General features: G+C 41.0%; 1 protein-coding gene across 1 annotated transcript in view; it reads right to left on the bottom strand.

The window, feature by feature from the left end:
- The window catches only part of LOC111158892 (protein geranylgeranyltransferase type I subunit beta), a 63,039-nt gene extending 43,393 nt beyond the window's left edge, over positions 1–19,646 (bottom strand). The window contains exons 1-2 of the mRNA XM_022521192.1: positions 19,507–19,646; positions 9,084–9,202 (exon numbers count right to left, since the gene is read on the bottom strand). Of these exons, the coding sequence (XP_022376900.1) occupies positions 9,084–9,202; positions 19,507–19,646 (259 nt within the window). The remainder of the gene's footprint in view (positions 1–9,083; positions 9,203–19,506) is intronic.
- Between the last annotated feature and the right edge of the window lie 3,587 nt (positions 19,647–23,233).

Raw genomic sequence — 23,233 nt, 5'->3', positions numbered from 1 at the left:
CCACATCAGCAATCAGGTTGTTTTGCTTTACCATTCGTGTGTTCACTGGAGTATCACATTTTTTTTAAGTTTTATTTTTGCTTAAGTAATCTCTTAGCTCAAGCCATGTGGGGCTCAAACTAATGTACCTGAGATCAAGCATTGCACGCTTTTCCAACGGAGCCAGCCAGGCTCTCCTGGAGTAGCAGTTCTAATTTTCTGCAAGAACTCTTCCTTTGCACACACAACATGGACAACGGGCTCCAGAAGCCTAGCTTTCAGCCTGTCTAGGCTTTTGACATGCCTTCTTCACCAAGCTTGATCATTTCTAGCTTATGATTTCGTGTGACAGATGTGCGACTCTCCCTTTCGCTTGGACGCTTACATGCCATTGTGGGATTATTAATTGGCCTAATTTCAATATTGTATCTCAGGGATTAAGGAGTCCTGAGGAGAGGGATGAAGGGGAATGGCTGGTCAGTGGAGCAGTCACAACACCCACGTTTATCAATGAAGGGCGCCATCTTATATGGGCATGGTTTATCATGCCCCAAAACAATCAGATTTTACTTATTTATTGAGAGAGCTAGTGTGCACAAACATGAGGGGAAAGGAGAGGCAGAGGGAGAAGCAGACTCCCTGCTGAGCAGGGAGCCTGACACGGGACTCGATCCCAGACTCTAGGATCATGACCTGAGCTGAAGGCAGACGCTTTACCGACCAAGCCCCCCAGGTGCCCCCAGAAAAGTTTATTTAAAATGAAAACGATGTCCTCTATCCCCTTTTTCAAGAGTGTATACTGTCACTGAAAAAATATTCATTAGGCAATCCTTTCTGGTTCTTTTCAAGATTTGCTATTGTGCTTTCCTTTATAATTCTAGTAAGCTTCCCTATTCGTGATAATTAGTAAGTATAAACGCACAATTCATTCCAAATTTACAACTGGATGCATGTCCACAATAGCCTGAGTTCCCTTGGAGGCTGTTAGATGGCGCCATCTAGTGGTAAACTGGAAGGGTGGGTCTGGGTCCCAAGAGGATCAATTGCATAGTGTGAAAAAGCATACAGGCCTCTTGGGTCCTAGCTCAGGCCCACATCAAAACCCTCAGTTAGGGCCTGGACGATCATACATAAGAAGATAAACAATCCCTATTTGACAGACAAGTCAGAATCGAGAGCCACTGATGTAGTGAATGTACCCCCTACTATGAGAGCCAGCCTCAAACTAGTTTACCTTGTTAAAGGGAAGTCATTTGGACAGCAATGTATCATAAGCACTTAGATACACATCACAACTCCTAGTTTCACACTGTCAAGAGACCCAGACAAGGTGGGGGGGGGGGGACAGTCTAGAGCCTACAAAATGGGTTTGTATGCTTATTTTCTAAATTTCACAGATTAGTTTCAGAGTCAGACCTAGGCCAACTAAGGAAAAGGCAGGTGGGAGACTTCCTTTGACAGATAATTAGAGACTTAATAGTTTCATGCAACAAAACAGTAAATGGAGAATTGAGAATTGCAGTTGGACTGTCACAAGATCTGTGGTGTGGCCCACCAGATACAGGTGAGGGACAGCTGAGTACATAATCACTGTGGGTCTATCTCTGCAAAAAAAAATCCTTGATCTAGAATTTTTCCAAAACAGATATGCTATGATTTTTGAAATGTGAACATGCTCGGTTAGGCACATGCGACTATACCTACACCTGTAAGTACTGTATTTATAAAAGGCAGCAACGGGACTTAAAATTTTTCATCTACTTAAAAAAAAAAACAACTCTCACAGGAAAACACACACGATAAACAGAGCATCTATTATACGGAATCAGTATTGGAAATCTCCAGGAATGGGAATCTCAAAGGACTAGAAAACAGAAAACTGTTCTCTAATTTTGCTTATGGCATTAACGAGGTTTATTATCATGGACAAATTATTCATTCCTTTGGATCTTAATATCCTCATTTGTAAAGTGACAGACTATAATATCCCTTCCTCTGTTCTAGCTCCAATATTCTCTGGCTGTGCCCTTGATGAGAGAAGGGAAAACACAACTCCCAGCCTGATCCCGTGTGTTTCCTAAACACTTCTGGAGGTTGCTGGAAAGGGCCCCAACCCTCCAATGGTCTGACCACACACTTAAAGTAAGATACCACTGGGGTCTTTACAACCCTGGGGCTAAGTGAAAAGCCAGGGTTAACTCTGATTAAATATTCACAATGTACTTAAATGCCACACAAGGGAAGTCTCCCCCAGGGACCTATATACTTCACCAGCAAAGCAGCACTAGGGCCTGGAGTTAGAAGCCTGGAATTTCAGCAGACTCTATCCCTTAATAGCTATGTGTGCCCTCAGGCAGGTCTCTCACATTCCTCTTCTGGGGAAGGCAGATTAGGGGAAGCACAAATTTGACAATGTATTTGACAGTGCCTAAAAAATCATAAAATTTTAATTAACGTATAGCATTATTCCTGCATCAGCAAAATATCAGTATTTGTGTATAGCCCTGTAATGTTAACTTTAGTTTTTTAAATTTTTGTTGTGTTTTGAAGAGAGGTTAAAGCTTTTTCTAATTTGAACTTTTAAGTATGGAAACATACTATGAATACACAAACAATGCAGGTATAGAGAATAAAATTAAAGTACTACCTTATCCAGCCATCTCCCCACTTCTGTTCCCATCTACTTCCCCCTCCACAAAGATTTTCTATATGTCCTTTCAGAGTTTTCCCCAAATATTGACAGCTAAAGATTACTATCTCTGCAGACGTTGGTATTTATAATTTAACCATATATGAACATTTCCATGTCAGTATATACACAGACCTACCTCAATCACTTTACTACTGCATAGTATTCTCTGTGGACCACAGTTTATTGTTTCTCTTTTGTGAACATTTATTCCCCTTCTAATTGGTCAGTGTAATGAACAATGCCAAAACATATCCTACACAGATTTTTGTGCATGTTATTAGTTTCTAGAGGTATCAAATTCCCACAAATCTGGAGGATTTCAACAATGGAAATTTATTCTCTTGGAGTTCTGGAAACCAGAAGTCCAAAATCAAGGTGCTGGCAGGGCTGGTTCCTTCTGGAGGTTCTGAGGGAGAAACCGTCCCACGTTCCATGCTTCTCTCTCTCAGCTGCTGGAGGCTCCAGGGAATCCTGGCATTCCTCCATGCAGTAAGCATCACTCTAACCTACCCCCCTACCCCTGCCCTTACAGGGCCTTCCCCTTCCCCTCTGGCATCTTCCTCTTCCCTTCTCCTGGAACCCCACCACTCACCCATATGGAGATGCTGACCTTAATTACACCTGCAAAGGCCCTTTTTCCAACCAAAGGTCATATTCTGTGATTCTGCGCAGACCAATCCTTTCGGGGCCATTATTCAACCCACTACAACATGCAAGAGAGTATGTCACATGAGATAAAAGATTATACTTGAAAATGCCTCTCAAAGGTTACAATGATTTTCAGTTTCACCAGAATGATATTAGGGTGCTCTTTTGGGACGCCTGGGTGGCTTAGTCAGTTAAGCGGCTGCCTTCAGCTCAGGTCATGATCCTGGCGGATCCTGGGATAGAGTCCCACATAGAGCTCCTTGCTCAAGCGGGGAACCTGCTTCTCCCTCTGCTTCTGCTTGCCTCCCCCGTGCTTGTGCTCGCTCTCTGACAAATAAATAAATAAATATTTTTTTAAAATGTGTTCTTTCCCCTGTATTCTTGCCAACTTTCAAAACTTCCAGCTAAATTGACAAGTTAGATAAAAAACAATGCACCAATTCTTGGAACACTGAAAAAAAAATTAGGATGTTAAAAAAAATAACACATCATTGTTTCTACTGCATTTCTCTGACTTTTCTAGCAAGGTTAATCCACTTTCACGTAGTTACTGACTTGAGATCCTCCTAATCTTAAATTCTGCCATTTTCTAAACAGTGATGAGTCATTTTCCTCTCAGTCATTAAGAATTCATCACAGTCTGGACATTAATATTCTATTATATATATTGCCACAATTTTCAAGCCTGTCTACTTATTCAGCCTTACTTCTTACTACACAACATTTAATACTGTTTATTTAATCAAACTTACGATGTTTTTCTTTTATGGTCCTGGGTTTTTAACATTTCTAGAGTTTTAAATTCCGTAAGATTTTATGTGATATCACAAAGCAGGACAAATACAGATCTATGAGTTACAGAAAGCACCTTCTACTCGGTCTGCAAATGCCTTCTAAATGAGAAAATACCTGAAGAGCCAGAGGATCCTTAAATTAGGTGTTCTGATATGCAATTTCCAGCAAGCAATTCTCGGAACACTAGCCACTCATTCAACTCAGCTGAAGACAACTCAATACCACCAACTCCTTTCTGACACTACGCAGAGACAGCATCGGACCACACAGGCTGAGGGGCTCAGTCTGTCAGGACACCAAACTCCCACCCCACCAGATGCCAGCCCGGTTAGCTGTGCTCTTCTGACCGACTGGCTACGGACCGTAGGTTCTCATGAGTCTCTCTCCGTGGGTACAATTAACTTCCCAGAGCAACTCACAGAACTCAAGTGAAAACCTGCTACCTGACAATAAAAGAATGTAACTAAGAAACTGCCAGATGCTTAGGACAAGGCATGGGGAATGGGCAGGGAGCTTCCACTCTGTCCAGGAGCCCCTCTCTCCCGGGACCGCGACGTTTTTGCCAACCACTAAGCACTCTGAATCCTGTCCCCCTGGGTTTTAACATAGGCTCCATGACAGAAGCAAGAATGATTACATCACTGGCCGCTGGCTACTGCTTCAACCTCTGGGCCCTCCCCCATCCCCTCCCCAGAGATCAGGTGGTGGCACTGATTGTTCCAACCCTCCAATCACTGACTGGCTCCAAGGGCCAACAGCCCTCTATCCTCAGGCACTTTCCAAAAGTTACCTCATGAACATAACAAAAGACAACTTGTAACACTCTCAAGGTTTAGGAAGTGCCAAGGGTTTGGGAACTGTGAGCCAGGAACTGTGAGCCAGGAACTGTGATTGAAGACCAAATATACATTTCTTACAGATCACAATATCATGACGCTATAGACCAAATGTGCAAATACAGCGGAAGAGGAGCAGGTAAGTTGGAAGAGGTATGGATGAATTAATAATCCAACAACTCCTGAGACACAATAATGCCTTAGGCACTGAAAGAAAAATCCAAGACAGACACATTCTCTCCCCTGCTAGTTTACAATTCAGACTCAAGCAAAATACTTTAAGTAACAGTTAAGCAGTGACAAATGAAAGAGAAAAAAAAAAGCAAGCAAGCAAGCAATGGGCTTCAAATAAATGAATTCCATGGAGCTGTCAGTACAATGTGAAAGAGAATTTTGACAGGTCTCAAAAGAGATGGTGAGTATCAATACGAATTCAATGAAAATTTAAAAACTTCCATCAAACTGTAAGAAACATAAGAAAAGCACATTATCATAACAAAACTCAATGAACTTTTTGCAAAGTAAAGTTATCCACATAACCAGTGCTCAGCTCAAGAAAAGTAAATGACCGCACCCTAGAACGCCCCCTCCTACTTCGTTCCTACCTTCCTTTTCTTCCTATTTCCTTCCTTCACTCCCCTAAAGCTTCCACTGGCTTGGTCTATTGTTATACTCTGTATAAAGAGAATATAATACACTAGGTACTTCTTTCTCTCAAAACATGTTTGTGACATTCATCAAAATTTTTTGTTTATAGTTATAGACTATAAGTTATATATAACTTATATATAAGTTCTATATAACATATATAGTTAAGTTATATAGAACTTAATATAACTAAGTTATATTAATGAGAAAATTTCTTTCTCATTTTCCACTGTAAAGTATTCCATTGTGTGAATATTTTAATACATCATTCACCCATTATACCAATGATGGGTAGTTTCTATGGTTCCTACTTCTGGGCTCTTGTGAAAAACACTGCTATGAACATTCTAGTACGTATCTTCTGGTGAACAGGTTTTCACTTCGGGGGGCGGGGACTGGGGAGCAGAAGGGCTAGGTCATGAACTGCACAGATGTTCAGCTTTAGTAAATACTGCCAGTTTTCCAACTGTTGGGCAGTTTTCCTTCAGCTCCTCGTGAGAGTTCCAGTTATGCTACATTCTCACCAACAGCCATTATTTTCTACCTTTTCCATTTTAGCCATTCTAGTGAGTATGTAGAAAACACAATTATTTTAATATGAAAGTTCAGATAATAGCACATCTCTCACAACAAAACACTCTTTAGAAAGAATATGGGCTTTTAAAAAAGATTTATTTATTTGAGAGAGTGAGCGAGCAGTGCAAACAGGAGGGAGGGCGGGCAGAGGGAGAGAATCACTAGCAGACTCCCCGCTGAGCAGAGCCAGACCCCAATGGGGCTCGATTCCACCATCCATGGGATCATGACCTGAGCTGAAACCAAGAGCTGGACACCCAACCGACTGAGACCCCAGATGCCTCAAGAATATTTTAATTAAACTAACTGCACAAAAAAATGTTCACGGACTTGTTCAGTCACACACCCAAGCGATAACAAAATGACATGTATAAATTCCCTATTTAAGAGCGTAAAAACAGGAGCCCATTATTTCGTGGCCACTGCTTTTCCACTGGGAGAAGAATTAACCAGTTATTTTAACCATTCTGTAAGTTGCATTTAAAAAAAAAGAATATATGTATTAACAGGTATCAAGCTATTGTAAAAAAAACAATAAAATGGTAGAAGGAAAAAACATATTTTAAGGGTAGACAATAATACAGTTCAATCACGGACGCCAGCAAAGAATCCTCAAGAGTGGGGAGAAATAGGAAGACAGAAAGTAGAAAGCACAGTGAATACATGACAAATTACTGGTAACTAAAACTTCTAGTATGAGTTCTCTCACTCTAATGTTATGATCCACATTTTTCTAGAGTAGCAACAGCTATTTTATTCTAGGGAAATGAGTATCAGTAAATTTTTTCTAAAAATAAAATATATTTGAGCAAAAAACATACAGAACAGCTTTTCTATGACTCACACTGTATAATTTCCTATGTGGTGAGACACATCCTTTAAGAAACTATAGTGTATAATCAGAACATGTATTTTTAATACTCAGTCAAAAATTAAAATCTGTAATAATACCATATCTAATAATTAACTTTTTTTAAATAAAGATTTTATTTATTTATTTGACAGAGATCAGAAGTAGACAGAGAGGCAAGCAAAGAAACAGAGCGGGAAGCAGGCTCCTGGCTGAGCAGAGAGCCCACTGGATCCCAGAACCCTGGGATCACAACCTGAGCTGAAGGCAGAGGCTTTAACCCACTGAGCCACCCAGGCACCCCCTAATAGTTAACTTTTAAAGTTTAAAAAGAAAATCCCAGACTCACTTACACTAGCCAAACAAACAAACAAACAAACAAAAAACCCTAATAAAAAGGGAAAACGAAAATTACTTCCAGTTTTCAGGTGTCTAGAACCGTGACCTCACTTCAGCCATGCTCCAAGAGAATGAGCAGCATATCTTGTAATTGCCACAGCCCTTCTCTAAAGGTTTATTAGCAAGACATTCAATAACTCCTACTCCCCAACATGCTAGAATCACTCACTCCTAACCAGAGTATCACATATGCTGCTTCACAGGGCTAGTGAAAAGTGAGTAGATATTTATGTACGACAAACCTAGTTCAAAATGCTTAATCATTTTTAAACAAGAATTCATCAACAGGCACGGATTTTAAAACTCATATAAATACGAACACTATGAAATCCATCATAGTCCATCACTGGTCACTGGCAACTGCTTCAACCTCTGGGGTCCCCCCCTTCCCTCCCTGGAGGTCAGGTGGTGGCACTGATTGTTCCAACCCTCCAATCACTGACTGGCTCCAAGGGCCAAGAGCCCTCTATCCTCAGGCACTTTCCAAAAGTTACCTCATGAACATAATAAAAGACAACTTGTAACACTCTCAAGACTTAGGAAATGCCAAGGGTTAGGGAACTGTGAGCCAGGAACTGTGACTGAAGACCAAATATACATTTCTTACAGATCACAATATCATGATGCTATAGAACAAATGTGAAAATATAGCGAAGAGGAGCAGTTAAGTTAGAATAAATCAAACCTCTTTCTTTCTAAACAAAGCTTTAGCTTACTATTTCCCTGAAGTTCATCTAGGTGAGACCTTTATAAATGTTTACTCCAACCAACAAAACGCATGGTTGATTTATAAATATTGGCTCTTAAAAGGCAGGTAAGTGGTGACCTTGATAAAAACTATCATTTTATGGGAGTTTATCTGTTTCTCTTTTCAAGGTTAGAATTTCTAACACCTACAAGTTAAATCAATGTTAAGTATGTTACACTTAACAGTGTGAACAATGAGGTGTATAAAGCTTGTGTGCATTTAGTTGATTAAGTAACATATAAATTTCAAACATTAATTAAAAAAAGAAAAAGAATTTAACTGACCAAAATTCATAAAGTTTAAGAAGCATAAAAAGGACTACAGTGCTAGTAACAGTTCTAAGAAACCATCAGAGAAAGGCTAACGAAACCCGAGAGAAACCACCAGGAGAGAACACCAAAGAGTTCACTGAAAAGACAAGAAGAATGGCTGGGAGTGAAAAATACAGCAAATGTTATGAAACTAAACAATCAAAAATGACAAATATAAAATAACTGATAAGCAGTACTCCCCGTGGAAGAGAAGAACATAACATGCAGCTACAACAGCAAATCTCCAATTCCAGACAACCGCACAGTGGTTTTCTCAAGCGATTAACAAGTAGACTTTTTAATTTTTAATTTATTTTTATTTTTTTAAGTTATCTCTACCCTCAACGTGGGGCTCGAACTCATGACCCTAAGATCAAGAGTAGCATGCTCCACAGCCTGAGTCAGCTGGGCACCCCAATGATTAGACTTCTCAAGTGTCGGATCTGAACAGGATGGGAGTGCGGCGTTGCAAGGAAAACATGGTGGAACAAAATATGGTAAGAGTTTATGAATTCACACTGAGATTTGCTCGTCTGACACATGTTATGCCAAGTACAACTAACTAGTCACACTAAAAATAAAATGCTAAAAACTCACTCACTGTCTTCTGTGGGAAGGACCTGCAGGGAGTAAATCCACTCTATTATATCATCTTTGTTCACCAGATCTAAGGAATCCAACATATCCAGCCCGGAGAGCGCAAAAAATGCAATTGTCAGCCTAAAAGAAAAAAAAAACAAAAATGTAAAATTCCATCTCAACTGTCAAAACACTGAAGTCTTTCTGATTCAGAAAAATAATAAAGTCTTTCTAATTTTAAACTTAATTTCAAATAGTTCTCTCATTTTGCAAAAGCCAAAAAGCCCTATTTATACTTATAGTTTAATATCAATCAAACCTTTGTTTCATTTAGGGGTTAAAAAACCAGTCCCATTCATCTGATGCATACATGGATTCACTAAAACAACCTGAAGGCTAAAGCAGATTTAAAAAAGAATTCCCTGCACCTAGTTAGTACAAATAAGTTCAAAAGGCTGGAAAACACATAAAATCCCTATTTCCACTTATTTGCCAAGAGCAACCATGCTTACAGTTGTTGCTTAATTCTTAAGGAATGTTAGAATAAATCCATCTGTACTCAAATTTGTTTATAAATAGTGTGACTGGAAAAAACTTAAAATGAATTTTGGGAAATAATACTTTAAAAATACGTATGCGTTTCAACTCCATTTTCCCAGAGAGCATTCTTTGATGGAATGAGAAACTGTAAGGCAACACACTCCCCTCCAAGAGTGCACACTGAAGAGAAATGTAAACTTTGTTTTCACATAAAAGCTAGCACTTTAGTGATTACTTTTTAAATAAAGAGTTGTTATATATAATTCTTTTCAGGTGAGATGAATTCTGTATTGCTGTCTGAGCATAGTTATCTCATTTCCATATTCTAACAATTCTGATGACTAATATACAAAATTAATACTTTGAATCATTTGGTCTAAAATCTGGAAACAAAGCCACTGGACACATTCTGTAACCTTTTCAACTAAGATTCCAAAAGAGAAGTAAGCCTTAATGCCCTAAGGCATCCACTGTGTGTAATAAATTAAATTCTTTCCCATGCATTTATCAAAAACACTACCAACTTAAGGAAAAATGAGAAAAGTCATTTTTTTCTTTTTTAAGGGTACAATTCTCTTTGATTCCTGGTTGAAAAAGGCTGGCATACATTAGATAACAGGAGGAAAAATCAGGAGAGTAACTCTAACCAAAGCTTAAGGACAAAAACTAAAACTAATGCAATATTGGTACACTTAAGAACAACAGATTTGGGGAAACTTACATTGCTGAGAGACTATTACTGTATACTAGACACTGATCTAGAAAATTTCTTATATACTCTCACGATTTAATTCTACAAACCACTGAGAGCCACCAGAATTAGGGAAGTGATTTATCTGAGCAGGATTAAAGTAAGGTCAGTGAAACCCCTTTATGTGCAAGGCTACAGTTCAGAGTTCAGATTACATCATCAAATGAGCTAGAGTGAAATCCTAGGCTGGCTGATTCACAGCCATTTATAACCCAGGCAGGCCCTTTGCTAAATCTTTTCTAAGTCCCTTCCTTATCTATAGATGATTACCCCCTCACAGTTAGTGCACTACCTGGCCACAAGCAATCACTCCTCAAACAGAAAACTGTCATGACTGGTATTTTCCCTGATTTTGATGAGGGAGCAGAAGGCAAGCTGAGGACAAAGCAGAAGCTGACACCCTGCAACCTGCCCCCATCCCCTACTGCTGGATGGGACATGTGTGACAGTGTTCCAGGAATCTCCCATCTTATGTTAATACCTTGTAGAGGGGAAGAAAAACCTTAGACAAGGGCAAGACAATGGCAAGGCCTCAAGGCCTCCGTATCTTGTAGGTCCTCTTTAGCATATGAAAGTTCTTTCCAAACCTTTCTCTTTATCTCCCCCAACCCCACTGCATATGACCAGCCACCCCTCACAAGCCCAGGGCAGCAGCTCTTTTTGCCCATGGGTTCTGTCCCCAGGCTTTAATAAACCACCATTCTGCACCAATGACATCTTAAGAATTCCTTCTTGGTCTTCGGCTCCGGACTCCACCCCACTGAACCTCACCTATACTCTAAAACTTCATCAATTTGACAGGCGTTAATGACGACCCCAGCGTCTAAACACGCTGTCACACTACAGGCCTTTTCTCCAGGTCACTGGTTGGCAACCTTCTTCCCCCAGACGACACTGCTCGCTCCCCCTACCCCCAAAAATGATACTTTAGAAATGGGAAGAACTTCTCTCTGACAGCAGCCGTGTCTGAGAATCGCTGCTTTTCATGATCAGTATGTCTCAGGAGGTTAAGTTCAGCTCACCGTGATAGTGCCTGCATTACTTCACGTAACCCTGCTAGGGAGCTCTCACTGGGGTTCTCGGTTTTGGTGTAAATGGTTACAGTTGGATATAATCAATTAAAATTATCCAGTAATTTAGTTTATTAAAGCAATGTTACAGAAAAACCCAAAAGGAAGACAGAAAAGTGGAGGACAACAAGAGGCTGTCAACAAGACAATCTACGGAGGCTGGATAAATCCAAGATCTTCCTGTCAGTAAAAAATATATGATCAGAAAACATCTACAGGGCTACAAAAAGAAGCTCCTATTCTTTTCTAAGTTAAGTACTCTCTTAAATTTTTCTAGCTCAAGATCATGAAGTCCAGAGAACGCCAAGTGATTTGCTTGAATTTGCAAGGCCAGATAACCAATGGAAACTACTCAGGAGCTCTGAGTCATAGGGTGGTGGGCTCCACTGGGGTGTTTGTCAAACCCGGCTGCACATTAGAATCGGCTTAAAAACACACACCTAAAACACCACCAATAAAACAGAGAGAAGGCCTAGGTCTTACTCTATGATAATGAAATGGAAATTCTAGGTGGAAGTGGAGTCTGGGTACCTGGTATGGGGGGCGGGGTGCTTCCCAGGTGAGGTAATGTGCAGTCAGGCTTTAGAAGCACTGCTCTAGGGGCTCCTAGAGGCTCAGTCAGTTAAGCGTATGGCTTTTTTTTTTTTTCTTTTTTAAAATTTATCTGAGAGAGAGAGAGGGAGAGAGCACAAGCAGGGGGAACAACAGAGGCAGAGGGAGAAGCTGGCTCCCCATTAAGCAAGGAGCCAGACACGGGGCTGGATCCCAGGGCTCTGGGATCATACCTGAGCTGAAGGCAGACCCTTAAGCGACTGAGACACCCACGTGCCCCAAGTGTATGACTCTTAATCTCGGCTCAGGTCTCAATCTCGGGGTGGTGAGTTTAAGCCCTGTGTTTGGGCTCCATGCTAGGCATAGAGCCTGTTTAAAACAACAAAAAAAAAAAAAGAAAGAAAGAAAAGAAAAAAGAAAAAAAAGGCTTGCTTTAGAGCAGTGATGCCCCAGGATACATTCTAAAGACATTTTTCGTTGTCCCGAGAGAAGGGTGCCAATGCCAGCTAGCTGGTAAGCGCCAGGGATGGCGCTAACTGTCCCACCTACGACGCACAGGGCAGCGCCATTCAACAAAATGTCAACAGTGCGAAGGTTTACTACCCTGCTCCGAAGTCCAGTGCTAGCTCCGTGTAAGTGTCATATGAATGACCTATTTTTCATTTTATTTGCTTCTAAGTATGGATGCAAGTACCAGAAATCAAGTCAGATACTGATAAACCACTTAAAAATCTTGCCTACTTAATTATTAAAGGCTCCCGAGAGTACACTATTTTCAACTCCTAGACTAAAGTTGACAGGATTAACACAGCTCTACTAAAAGCTTATGCTTATGGAGGCGCCTGGGTGGCTCAGTGGGTTAAGCGTCTGCCTTCGGCTCAGGTCATGATCTCAGGGTCCTGGGATTGAGCCCTGACTTGGGCTCTCTGCTCAGCAGGGAGCCTGCTTCCCTTCCTCCTTCTCTCCCTGCCTCTCTGCCTACTTGTGATCTCCGTCTGTCAAATAAATAAATAAAATCTTTTAAAAAAATAAAAAAAAGAAAGAAAAGCTTATGCTTATGAAGTGAGGTACCCAGCAGCGGCGGGCAGAACCAAGAAGTCAATTTGGAGCTAATGTCTTGCGTTCCTCTAAGGCCAGGAAAATACTCCTTTCTCACTACACCAAAGTTCTCAAGCAGTCCTAAAACTCTTGAGAGGGAATGGATCAAGTAAGGCATAAGAAAAAGCAATTTTGGGCTGTGGGCCTCTGAGAGAAATAATGGTTTTATGGTGCCCCTGTGAGTGCTACTTGGAGTGTGGATTGCTGGCAACCCACCTGGGGGTAGGTGTCTAGAGGCGAAATCGTGCGAAGACATATGCCTAAAATCAGGCCAGTGAAGGTATTTCTACGTTAGTTCCTTTGGAGAGCATTTGTTTGCTCTCTTCCATTCTTCTCTTACCCAGAATTGAACTCTAAAACTATAGCCTGCAAAAGCAAAGTAAACCAGCTACATCTTCCTGACCCTTCTTTCACTCTGAACAACACATAGGAAAACCACATCTTACATGGATGAGGTAGTAAAGTTTGTCTCCTCTAAATAAAATTGCTGCCCCACTGAATAGATTCACACATAAGAGGCATCAATTAAATGATGTCCTCAGAAGATCTCCAATTTTTCAGGTTGAAGAATAAAATTTTCAGGCTTAAAAAAAAGCACAAAAAAACAAAAACAAAAAACCCAAGGATTACATGGGGCGGGAGGTGGGGGACAACCAGTCTGGGCAGTGGAAAAAGAATTGAGCAATAGCAATAAATTTCCTGTGCCAATAAAGGAGTAGTGTACCGTTAGGCTAGAGCAGGTAAGTGACCATTTGCGAGTATACCGCGAACACTGATGTACAGGCACTGACTAGATTACAAAACTTTGGATCACCTGCTCTGCTCCCTTCTGCCAGTAGTCTCTACCAGCATCTCCAAGTGTCTTTAACACACGACTGCATTCCTGCCTAGATCTTAGGCTATAATGAAATCATAATGCAAAGAATTCTAAAATTATGAACAAGCATTTAGAAAGAGAAAATATTTAGAAATAGGAACACAGTTGCTCAATAAATTTGCTAACACTGGTAATGATAAGAGAGCCTCAGAGGACAGATGGAAATTAATCACGAAGTTAAAATACACAGCACAAACAGGCCCCAGTAAACACTCTGGAATGAACGACTTGAAATGCTTCAGGAATGCTAGAATTTTAAGCCTCACCCCCTTTCTTTTTTAAAAGATTTTATTTATTTATTTGACAGACAGAGATCACAAGTAGGCAGGGAGGCAGGCAGAGAGAGAGGAGGAAGCAGGCTCCCTGCTGAGCAGAGAGCCCGATGTGGGGCTCGATCCCAGGACCCTGGGATCATGACCTGAGCTGAAGGCAGAGGCTTTAACCCACTGAGCCACCCAGGCACTCCTAAGCCTTACTCTTTATCCTTAATATTTTTCAGTAGCTGGCTTGACGTAAGTATTTTTAAGTACAGTCACACTTCTTTGGAATTATTTTACATGCAAAATAATTTTTCAATAAGAAATGTTTACCAAACATCTACTACAGACTAGATTGTGACAAAAATGATTAAAACAAGCCTCTTAGCCTTAGCAGGCTAAATTATGGGGAAAAAATAACTAAGTAGCTATATAATAAGCACTCTTAAGAAAATCATCTTCAGAGCACCTGGGTGGTTCAGTTGGTTAAGTGTCTGACTTTTGATCTTAGGGTGGTGAGATCAAGCCCTGCCTCACTTGGTGTTGGGTGTGGAGCTTGCTTAAGATCCTCTCCCTCCCTTCTCCCCTCCACCTTTCCATCCTCTCTCCCCAAGCCACTAGTGCTCTGCCCAAAAAAACAAACAAAGAAACAAACAAACAAACAAAAATCTCCCTTTCTAAACCTACTCCTTTTGCCTCTTGTTCTCTAGACCATGGCAGTTCCAATCCCAGAATCCTGGAACTCCTCCTTTTCCCTGAACTCCTTCATTCTATCCCATTCTGCCCCAGCATCTGGCTCCCAGATTAGTGCATACTACAACCGCTCTCTAACTGGTCTTCCTGATTCCGATCTGGTCTCATTTACTACTACAACAACCAATCTCAAATTCAATGATCTCTCTGAAGTGCGTATTTCAGAAGATCCACTAGGATCCACTTCCACCAGAAGATCCACTGCTTGGCAAGTTTCCTTCACTTCTGTGCTACGAAATTCAAGTTTCTTGACCTGGCACACAAGGCCTTCTGTAATATGGGCCATGTCTGCCCTCCTGACTAAATTCCTACCACACCTGCCTTACATTTTGAACCACTGCTGGACAAATGATTGCAGTTTCTCTGCTCAACACTCATTTATCTACCTTTATCGGCTTGTCCATTTGCCTATAATCCATCCCCCCAAACTAAACACATTCTTTAATTTAACTCCAGGGTTACATCTTCCAACAAGCCATCTCTGAGACATGTCCCTCTTCAGGTTGAGCTAAGGTGCTTCCATAATATCCTGTAAATACCACAATCATTGTGCAAACAAGTTCAAGTGTGGTCAGGGGATCAGCAACACCGGCAGCACCTGGGAACCTGCTAGACCTGCAAGACCTTAGACCCGTCCCAGACCTATACAGTCAGAATCTGCGTTTAAACAGGATACCCAGGTGATTTATACGCACATTAGAGTTGGGAGGCACTGTGTTAAGAATCTGTTTGTACATGTGTTTCTCCTATCAGGCAGTCTCCAACATTAGGGTGCCTAAGCACCCTCTGGGATGCTGGTCACAATGCACATGGGCAGCCCGTGCAGAGTCTGAGGCAGAAGTGGGGAGGGGCCCAGGTACTTGCATTCTTATAAGCATGTGATGATGTCATTAATTTAGAGCCTCCCGCCGTGACCATCACACTTTGAGAAACATACTATGGGACTGCAACAGATTTCTGATAAGGGAGGGAATGAAAGAGCAGAGGAGTGGCTAGATGGTAGTGAGCTGAGCACTTACAACACAGGCTACACAGGGGAAGGACATGTGAACAGAAAGACTAGGTAGACTGGGATGTCCTGTAAAATAAAAACCAAACATCTAAACCCTTCTTTGAGAGCAGCTGGATCTGTAAAAATAACATACACAGAAAATGGTCAGTATTTTGTTCTTCAGTTAAAAAAACCTACTCTAACTCCCGTTACCCAAATACAAATGGCAGTAACAACTTATAACCAAAAACTCTCTGAACCACTCAAATGGGGGCCTGAGTGGCTCAGTCAGTTAAGCATCTGCCTTCAGCTCAGGTCCTGATCCCGGGGTCTTGGGATCAAATACCACATCAGGCCCCTTGCTCAGCAGGGAGCCTGCTTCTCCCTCTGCCTGCTGTTCCCCCTGCCATGCTCTCTCTCTCTGACAAATAAAATCTTTAAATAAATAAATATATAAATATAAACCACTCACGAAAAAGAAACTTGTTAATGCACAAAGCTCACAATGCAAGGTTTAATATTCACATGAGGTAACTAATAACTACCACCTTTCAGAAATTAATAAAAAAAGTCACAGGTGAAGTAAGTATTTTGTTTTCATAAAGCTGTTATAAGAAAAATAAAAATTATTTAGTCCTATTTGTCAAACAAAACAAAGGGGGAATGAAAGTAATTTTGCCAAAATGGTGGGTCAGAAAATAAGTGTCTAAATGTCTAGTCTGTTAGCCTTCCTAAGAATCTCCTAAGAAGAAAGGCACACCAAAAATCACTGGTTTTGCACTGCATCCCTGTACCCAAACAGCAGGTACTCAACAAATGTCTATGGAATTAAACAGCAATACCAGGTTAAGAACAGTGACTTAGCAAACACATTGTGTTTTTTTTTTTAATTTAAATTTTATTATTATTTTTTAAACATATATTTTTATCCCCAGGGGTACAGGTCTGTGAATCGCCAGGTTTACACATTTCACAGCACTCACCATAGCACATACCCTCCCCAATGTCCATAACCCCACCCCCCATCTCCCAACCCCCCTCCCCCCATCAACCCTCAGTTTGTTTTGTGAGATTAAGAGTCACTTATGGGCAAACACATTGTTTTATCTGCAAAGTGGCAACAGCAGAAATTTCACGATCAGTCACCTTTGCTTAAAAGCTGAGAGCTCCTTTGTAAGCATACAATTATAAACCACAGACACCACAAAAGGACTTAACCCTAAACTAAGGAAAGTAAACCTGACTCAGGAAGACAAAAACTGAAAAACCTTTACACTACAAAAACTGCTATGTGCACAATTAGCTTAAATGTGGTTACGTATGCCATAAGAAAACAAGAAACAAAAAATTACTCTACTCAAGTGATAAACATTAGGTGTACAAAGGATATAATTAAATTTCTTAACTAATGTACCATGACCGTATACACTATCATCTACCATATAATGCCTTGTGTAGATCCTAAGATTACAATGAAATTATTAAATCAGTTGTCCAATCAGAAAATTTTTGAAGTTTTACTTATGCTATGGGCACTATTACACAGTTTACCAACATGCATTAGTATACATGGTTTTGTCCATGCTGGAATTTTATTTTATTTTATTTTTAAAGATTCTTTCTTTCTTTCTTTGACAGATCACAAGTGGGCAGAGAGGCACAGAGAAAGGGGGAAGCAGGCTCCCGGCTAAGCAGAGTCCAATGTGGGGCTAGATCCCAGGACCCCGAGATCATGACCCGAGCTGAAAGCAGAGGCTTTAACCCACTGAGCCACCAGGCGCCCCTATGCTGGAATTTTAAATAGAGCAATCAAACAGTGGCATTTTGAAAATACAACCACAGACCTAAAATGATAGCTACAAGCAAAGTTCAACTGTTTAACAAGCACCATAAGATGGAGGATTTCTTTCTATCCAAATGCTCTGAATTCACATAAAGTCAATCCCATAAAATGTGTGATCTATTAACATCTTTGTTTCACCACATATCATTCCAATCAACGGAGTTTTGGAAACCTTACTTCAGGTCTAGGGATGTGCTCTGCTAGCCAACACCTATGGATAGAGAAAGGAATGTAAATAATGCCTCACTCTTTCTTCAGCGAGAATGTGCCCATTATTCAGGGCTCAGCTCACATTATTCAACAAATTTACTTCTTGCCTCCTTTGTGTAGTACTGCCCAAGAGACTTTCTGGGATGATGGAAATGTTGAAACAGCCACAAAAGCAAGTGGCCAGTGTGGTGACTGAGCACTTGAAATGCAGTGGCTACTGCAAACCGAAATACTTAATTTTTAATGTGATTTCATTTTAATTAATCCAAATTTAAACAGCCAAATGTGGCTAGTGACTACTACACGGGACAGAGCAACTCTAGTAGCATACAAGTAAACTAGAAAAAAGATCTTTCCTGAAGTTTACAATCCTGCGTGAAAGAAAAATATTAAACAAATAAACCAATAAATATATAATTTCAGGTGGTGACTGGAAGGGGCGGATCTCTTTTGGGAAGTCCTCTCTAAAGAATTCTGGATTAGGTTATCGCCCTTCTTATGTGCTCCCACTAACCCTATGCTAACACAGATTTAACACACATTAACCCTATGCTGCAAAGAACTCTAGGGAAACCACTTGTCTTGTTCCGCTGTACTCCAGCACCTATCATACTGAGTTTCTGGAGCACCAGGCAGAAGTAATCTAAAAAACTCACAAATCTGACCCAGCCATGCAATGGTCAAAATACACCAGAGAATCGGAGTTCAAAAAAATACGGAGAGATTAGAGCAAACCCAATCGGCTCTCTTCGTACCCAGTCCCAGGCAGCCTTGCAGCCTCCCATCCAAACACAGCACTGCAGGGCAAGGACCGCCTCCTTCTCTTTCTCATCCCCAGACTTCTACTCCGAATGACTAATTCACAGTTTTTTCGCCGCAGCCAAATCACACTCCTCAGCCAACTCCAACTCACAAGGCTACAGCAAATACACTTTTAACAGGCTGCTTCACGGAACACCGCACCTCATCCGCCAACCTTCTCCTATCCTGAGATTTACAATTCCTGGAAAGTTAATCTCTACTCGAACCTGACAGGCTCTGCGCCGCTCCTATCCATCCAACACCATAGGGATATTCCATCAAGAGGGAATGACGTTTTGGAGGGAAGGGTAGCCCAGGAGAGGCCATTTATCTAAAATACGAAGGCAAAGTGATGCGTCTTTTCCCTTCTGTACGCGGAAGTAATGAGGCCAAGTGATTCACAGCCTCGTAGTGGGAAATTAGAGGAAGCTCGGAGCTGACAGGAAAAATGGTTGGGAAGTGGTAAAGGCAGACACCGGAGGTTCCACAAACCCTCGACTTACTGCTGCCCCAATCCTCCCGCCACAACCCGGGGGGAATGAGGGTGACTGCAGATCCGCTCGGGAGGAGAAGCACCTCGCACTGCCGGGTGGGCGGTGGCGCAGGCCCCGCAGGCGCCGGGTCAGCCGGCCGGCTCCGCGGAGCCTTTCCGCTGGGGCCAGGGGCCCCGTGCCCACCCCGCTGACCGTGGCCACCTGTTACCTGCTGGTCTCGAGCGAAGAATAACGCTCGGGCAAGACCTGGAGGCAGCGCTGGAAGAATCGCACGTGCCGGTCTCGCAGGAAATCCAGCCGCTCTCCCTCACCGCTCCCCGCCGGCCGCTCTTCCTCCGTGGCCGCCATGCTGCTACGGAAGCGACGTCCGCCGCGACCCGGAAGCACTTGGCGCGCGGCGTGAGGGAAGCCCGAGGGGCCACACGGGGATGGCGCGTGGGCACGGGCAGTGCGCCTGCCGCGCGCCCGTCTGGGGTTGAAACGACTCGCTGTTCACACTCTTAACGCAGCGCTTGGTGCCTTTGCATTTCTCTCTACAGCCCACCTTTTCTAGTCTGAGCCCCGCAGGCTTGGAGACCCTTCTCAAGCCTTGTAAAATTCAGCCCACAGATCCACCAATCCCTCCAGAACTTTGATCCTCCTTCGGTATTTGGAAGTGCAAGATCAAAAACTTCTAGTTCGCTTTGAGACGATCGTGGCCCTAAAGGATGGTATATTTGAAAATGGATGGATCAGAATAAATCCTTTCTGCAAGTCCCCAGCTTTCAGCTGAATGGATAGGGAGGCTAGATCTTCAAATCAAGCTGTGAAGATAAATGTTTTTTTTTTAAATTACGGACGCTTCCTGAGCTCAGAGACGTTCCTAGTCCTCTCTAGGATACCAGCAATCATATATATATATATATATATATACACACACACACACACACACACGAATAACAACAAATATATATAAACATACACATATGAATAACAAATAAATATATAAACACACATATATACACAATTTACATTTATATTTCTATGTGTGACTGCATCATTTTCTTTTGCAAGATTTTACTCTTAAAGTCTGTGTTCATCTAGCATCGTTGTCGCATCAATTTGCCATGGCAAACAAGCTCAAATGTTCTCCAACTACCCCTATATTAAAATGAAATAGCATGCTTCTAGCTATTTTTTTTTTTAAGTTGGAACTTAATTTGCTTCAACCATATATTATTCCCTTTAAAAGGTCACGAGGCAGTCTGGGGGAAAAAAATCCACCGAAAGATCAGGCTCAAACCTAGGTTCTCTATAGTCGGCTAAGCTAAGTTTGAGTATAATTTTAATTGTTACCTTTTTAGAAAAATCGCTTTAAGATACATGCTGTGTGGGCTGCAGTTATATTCTCCTTATTCAATAACCCAAAGCGCCTAGTTTTAGGTTCCAGTTACTACTCATTCACAGGGATTCCTGTATGTCTGAAACAAATGCGGCATGACCAAAGGGCTGGGTATAGGCCAAGGGCTGTTTTTGGGCTTCCTTACAAATAGGGAGGCCACATTCCTTGTTTTTCAGGTATGCCTCGTCTAGAGGAGTTTTTTTTTTTTTTTTTAAAGATTTTATTTACTTATTTGACAGAGAGAGATCACAAGTAGGCAGAGAGGCAGGAAGGGAAGCAGGCTTCCTGCTGAGCAGAGAGCCCGATGCGATGCGGGGCTCGATCCCAGGACCCTGAGATCATGACCTGAGCCGAAGGCAGCGGTTTAACCCACTGAGCCACCCAGGCGCCCCATAGAGGAGTTTTCATTGTCATGAAGTTAAGATCTTTCTCTCTCCCTTACAAACACGCCCCACCAAATGTTTCAGAATGTCAAAAGTGGGGTCATATCACACACATTTTATTTACTATGGACAATGCAGTCTATACATACTCAGAAAGACAATCCTGTTCAACCGGGCCACCTAAAGAGAACACAGATAATTTTCCTTTGATTCTCAGCTCAGGAACCAGCAATCTGATCCAAATTCCATGATGGACTCGCTGAGAGATAATATAATATGCCTCCTAGGTAAGTAAAAGGGTTTTCGTGGGTGACTTTGACCACACAAGACTGTTGACATAGGCATGACAGAAGCCAACCCCCATGCAAAGTGCCACTCTATGTTACTAGGTAAGAAGTGTAAATAGCTCAGGTTTTCAAGATATAGCATGATAAGACATCTATATAATTAAACATTATTTAGCCATTAAACAATGTTTGAATTCTATAGAAACATAGGAAAGTATGTATAACTTAGTATAGTAAATAAAACATACTCTATGACTGTAGCTATTTTAAAATATGTAGGTATGTTTTTGGAAAAAGTTACCATGGAGTGGTGGAATCAAGGGTGCTTTATTAACATTTTTCCTTTAGGGTTTTTTTCTAAAGTTCTTACTCAGATCGTTTTTATTTATTTTTTATTTTTTTATTTTTTAAAGATTTTATTTATTTATTTGACAAAGAGAGATCACAAGTATGCAGAGAGGCAGGCAGAGAGAGAGGAGGAAGCAGACTCCCCGCTGAGCAGAGAGCCCGATGTGGGGCTCGATCCCAGCACTCTGGGATCACGACCTGAGCCGAAGGCAGAGGCTTTAACCCCCTGAGCCACCCAGGTGCCTCTCAGATCCTTTTTAAACCAGTAAATGAAATGTTTATTTATCTCTTCTCTGAGCCTACAACTGAAGATACTATTAATTATGCTTATTCTATACCTTTTATACATCCCTCATTTGTTTTAGATTCAGTTAGAAGGACTGGTTTTGTCAAAGAAAATTCCATACTTTTATTAAGAAACAAACAAACAAAAACAGACAAAAAGCCAAAAATCACACTACCCAGTATGCTTACCTTTGATGCAGGAAATGGAAAGCTACTCTTGTGTGGCAACAAAAAGCAGTGTTCAAAAGCCATATATAAGAAGGCTTTCTTTTGTGTATCTTATAGTATAGTAGTTCCATTCTGTGTTTAAAACCTGTTGTCCAATATTGTGTCTCTAAACTGCTTCCAACCATTTAAAAACAAAGTTAAAGAGAACGAGGGCTACAAATAAAACAGGCATCCCTGATTAAGGATGTTTTATGTTATTTCTCTAATTTTGCACCAATAATTGTGTAATCAAATTCAGTTTCCAAAATTTGGAAGCCATCAGCTTTGACAATTAACTGTGAAATAAGTAAAAGTTACTACTGACAGTTTACTAACAGTAAACTTCTGAGTCATTTGACCTAGATGTTTCAAGTTATAAATTAAAGATATTCTAAGATAAAATATAAAAAACACAAGTTCTTTCATATTTATTATGTATATGATACCTCTCCTATAAGATGGGGACTGATTAAAGTTAGGAACTAAGATTTTATAATATGAAAAGTTGAGTTCAAATTAAGTTAAATTGTGTTTTCACGTATAAAAGTTTGGAAATTTTAAAGTTGCCTCTTTTGACCAGATATTCTGAGCCAAACAGAAGCAGTAAAGAAAACTGCACCAGCCAGAAGATGTGAAAGACTCAAAGGCTTTACAGATGTGTGACATCCAGAAAGGCTAATGGGAAATCTGGCATAGCCAAAGGAAACCAAAAAGATGTCGATAATATAAATAATAGGATATTTCGAGGTGAGGCATATTTTTAAAATATTCTCTATATAAAACAAAGCATGCTTCCAACAAATACAAAATATTTATTACACAAAAATGTAGCAACCGACAAACTACCAATTTGTTAAACTTAGAAAAGTACTGACTTATTTCCCCCCAGAAAGGAAAATCTTTACATTTCTGTTCCTTGAGCTCATTCGCCTCCAAGTTATAAATGTTACAAAATTTTTGTTTAAAAAAAAATTGATACTCTATGATTGACCCAATTTATTTTGCTATGCCATGACAAAAAAAAAAAATACCTTTGAAATGTTC

The sequence above is a fragment of the Enhydra lutris genome, unplaced genomic scaffold (genome assembly GCF_002288905.1).
Source record: "Enhydra lutris kenyoni isolate GAN:26980312 unplaced genomic scaffold, ASM228890v2 scaffoldscaffold64, whole genome shotgun sequence".
In the NCBI taxonomy this organism is placed as follows: domain Eukaryota; kingdom Metazoa; phylum Chordata; class Mammalia; order Carnivora; family Mustelidae; genus Enhydra; species Enhydra lutris.
Note: the sequence above shows the minus strand (reverse complement) of the source record. Positions and strands in the feature narration are given on the sequence as shown.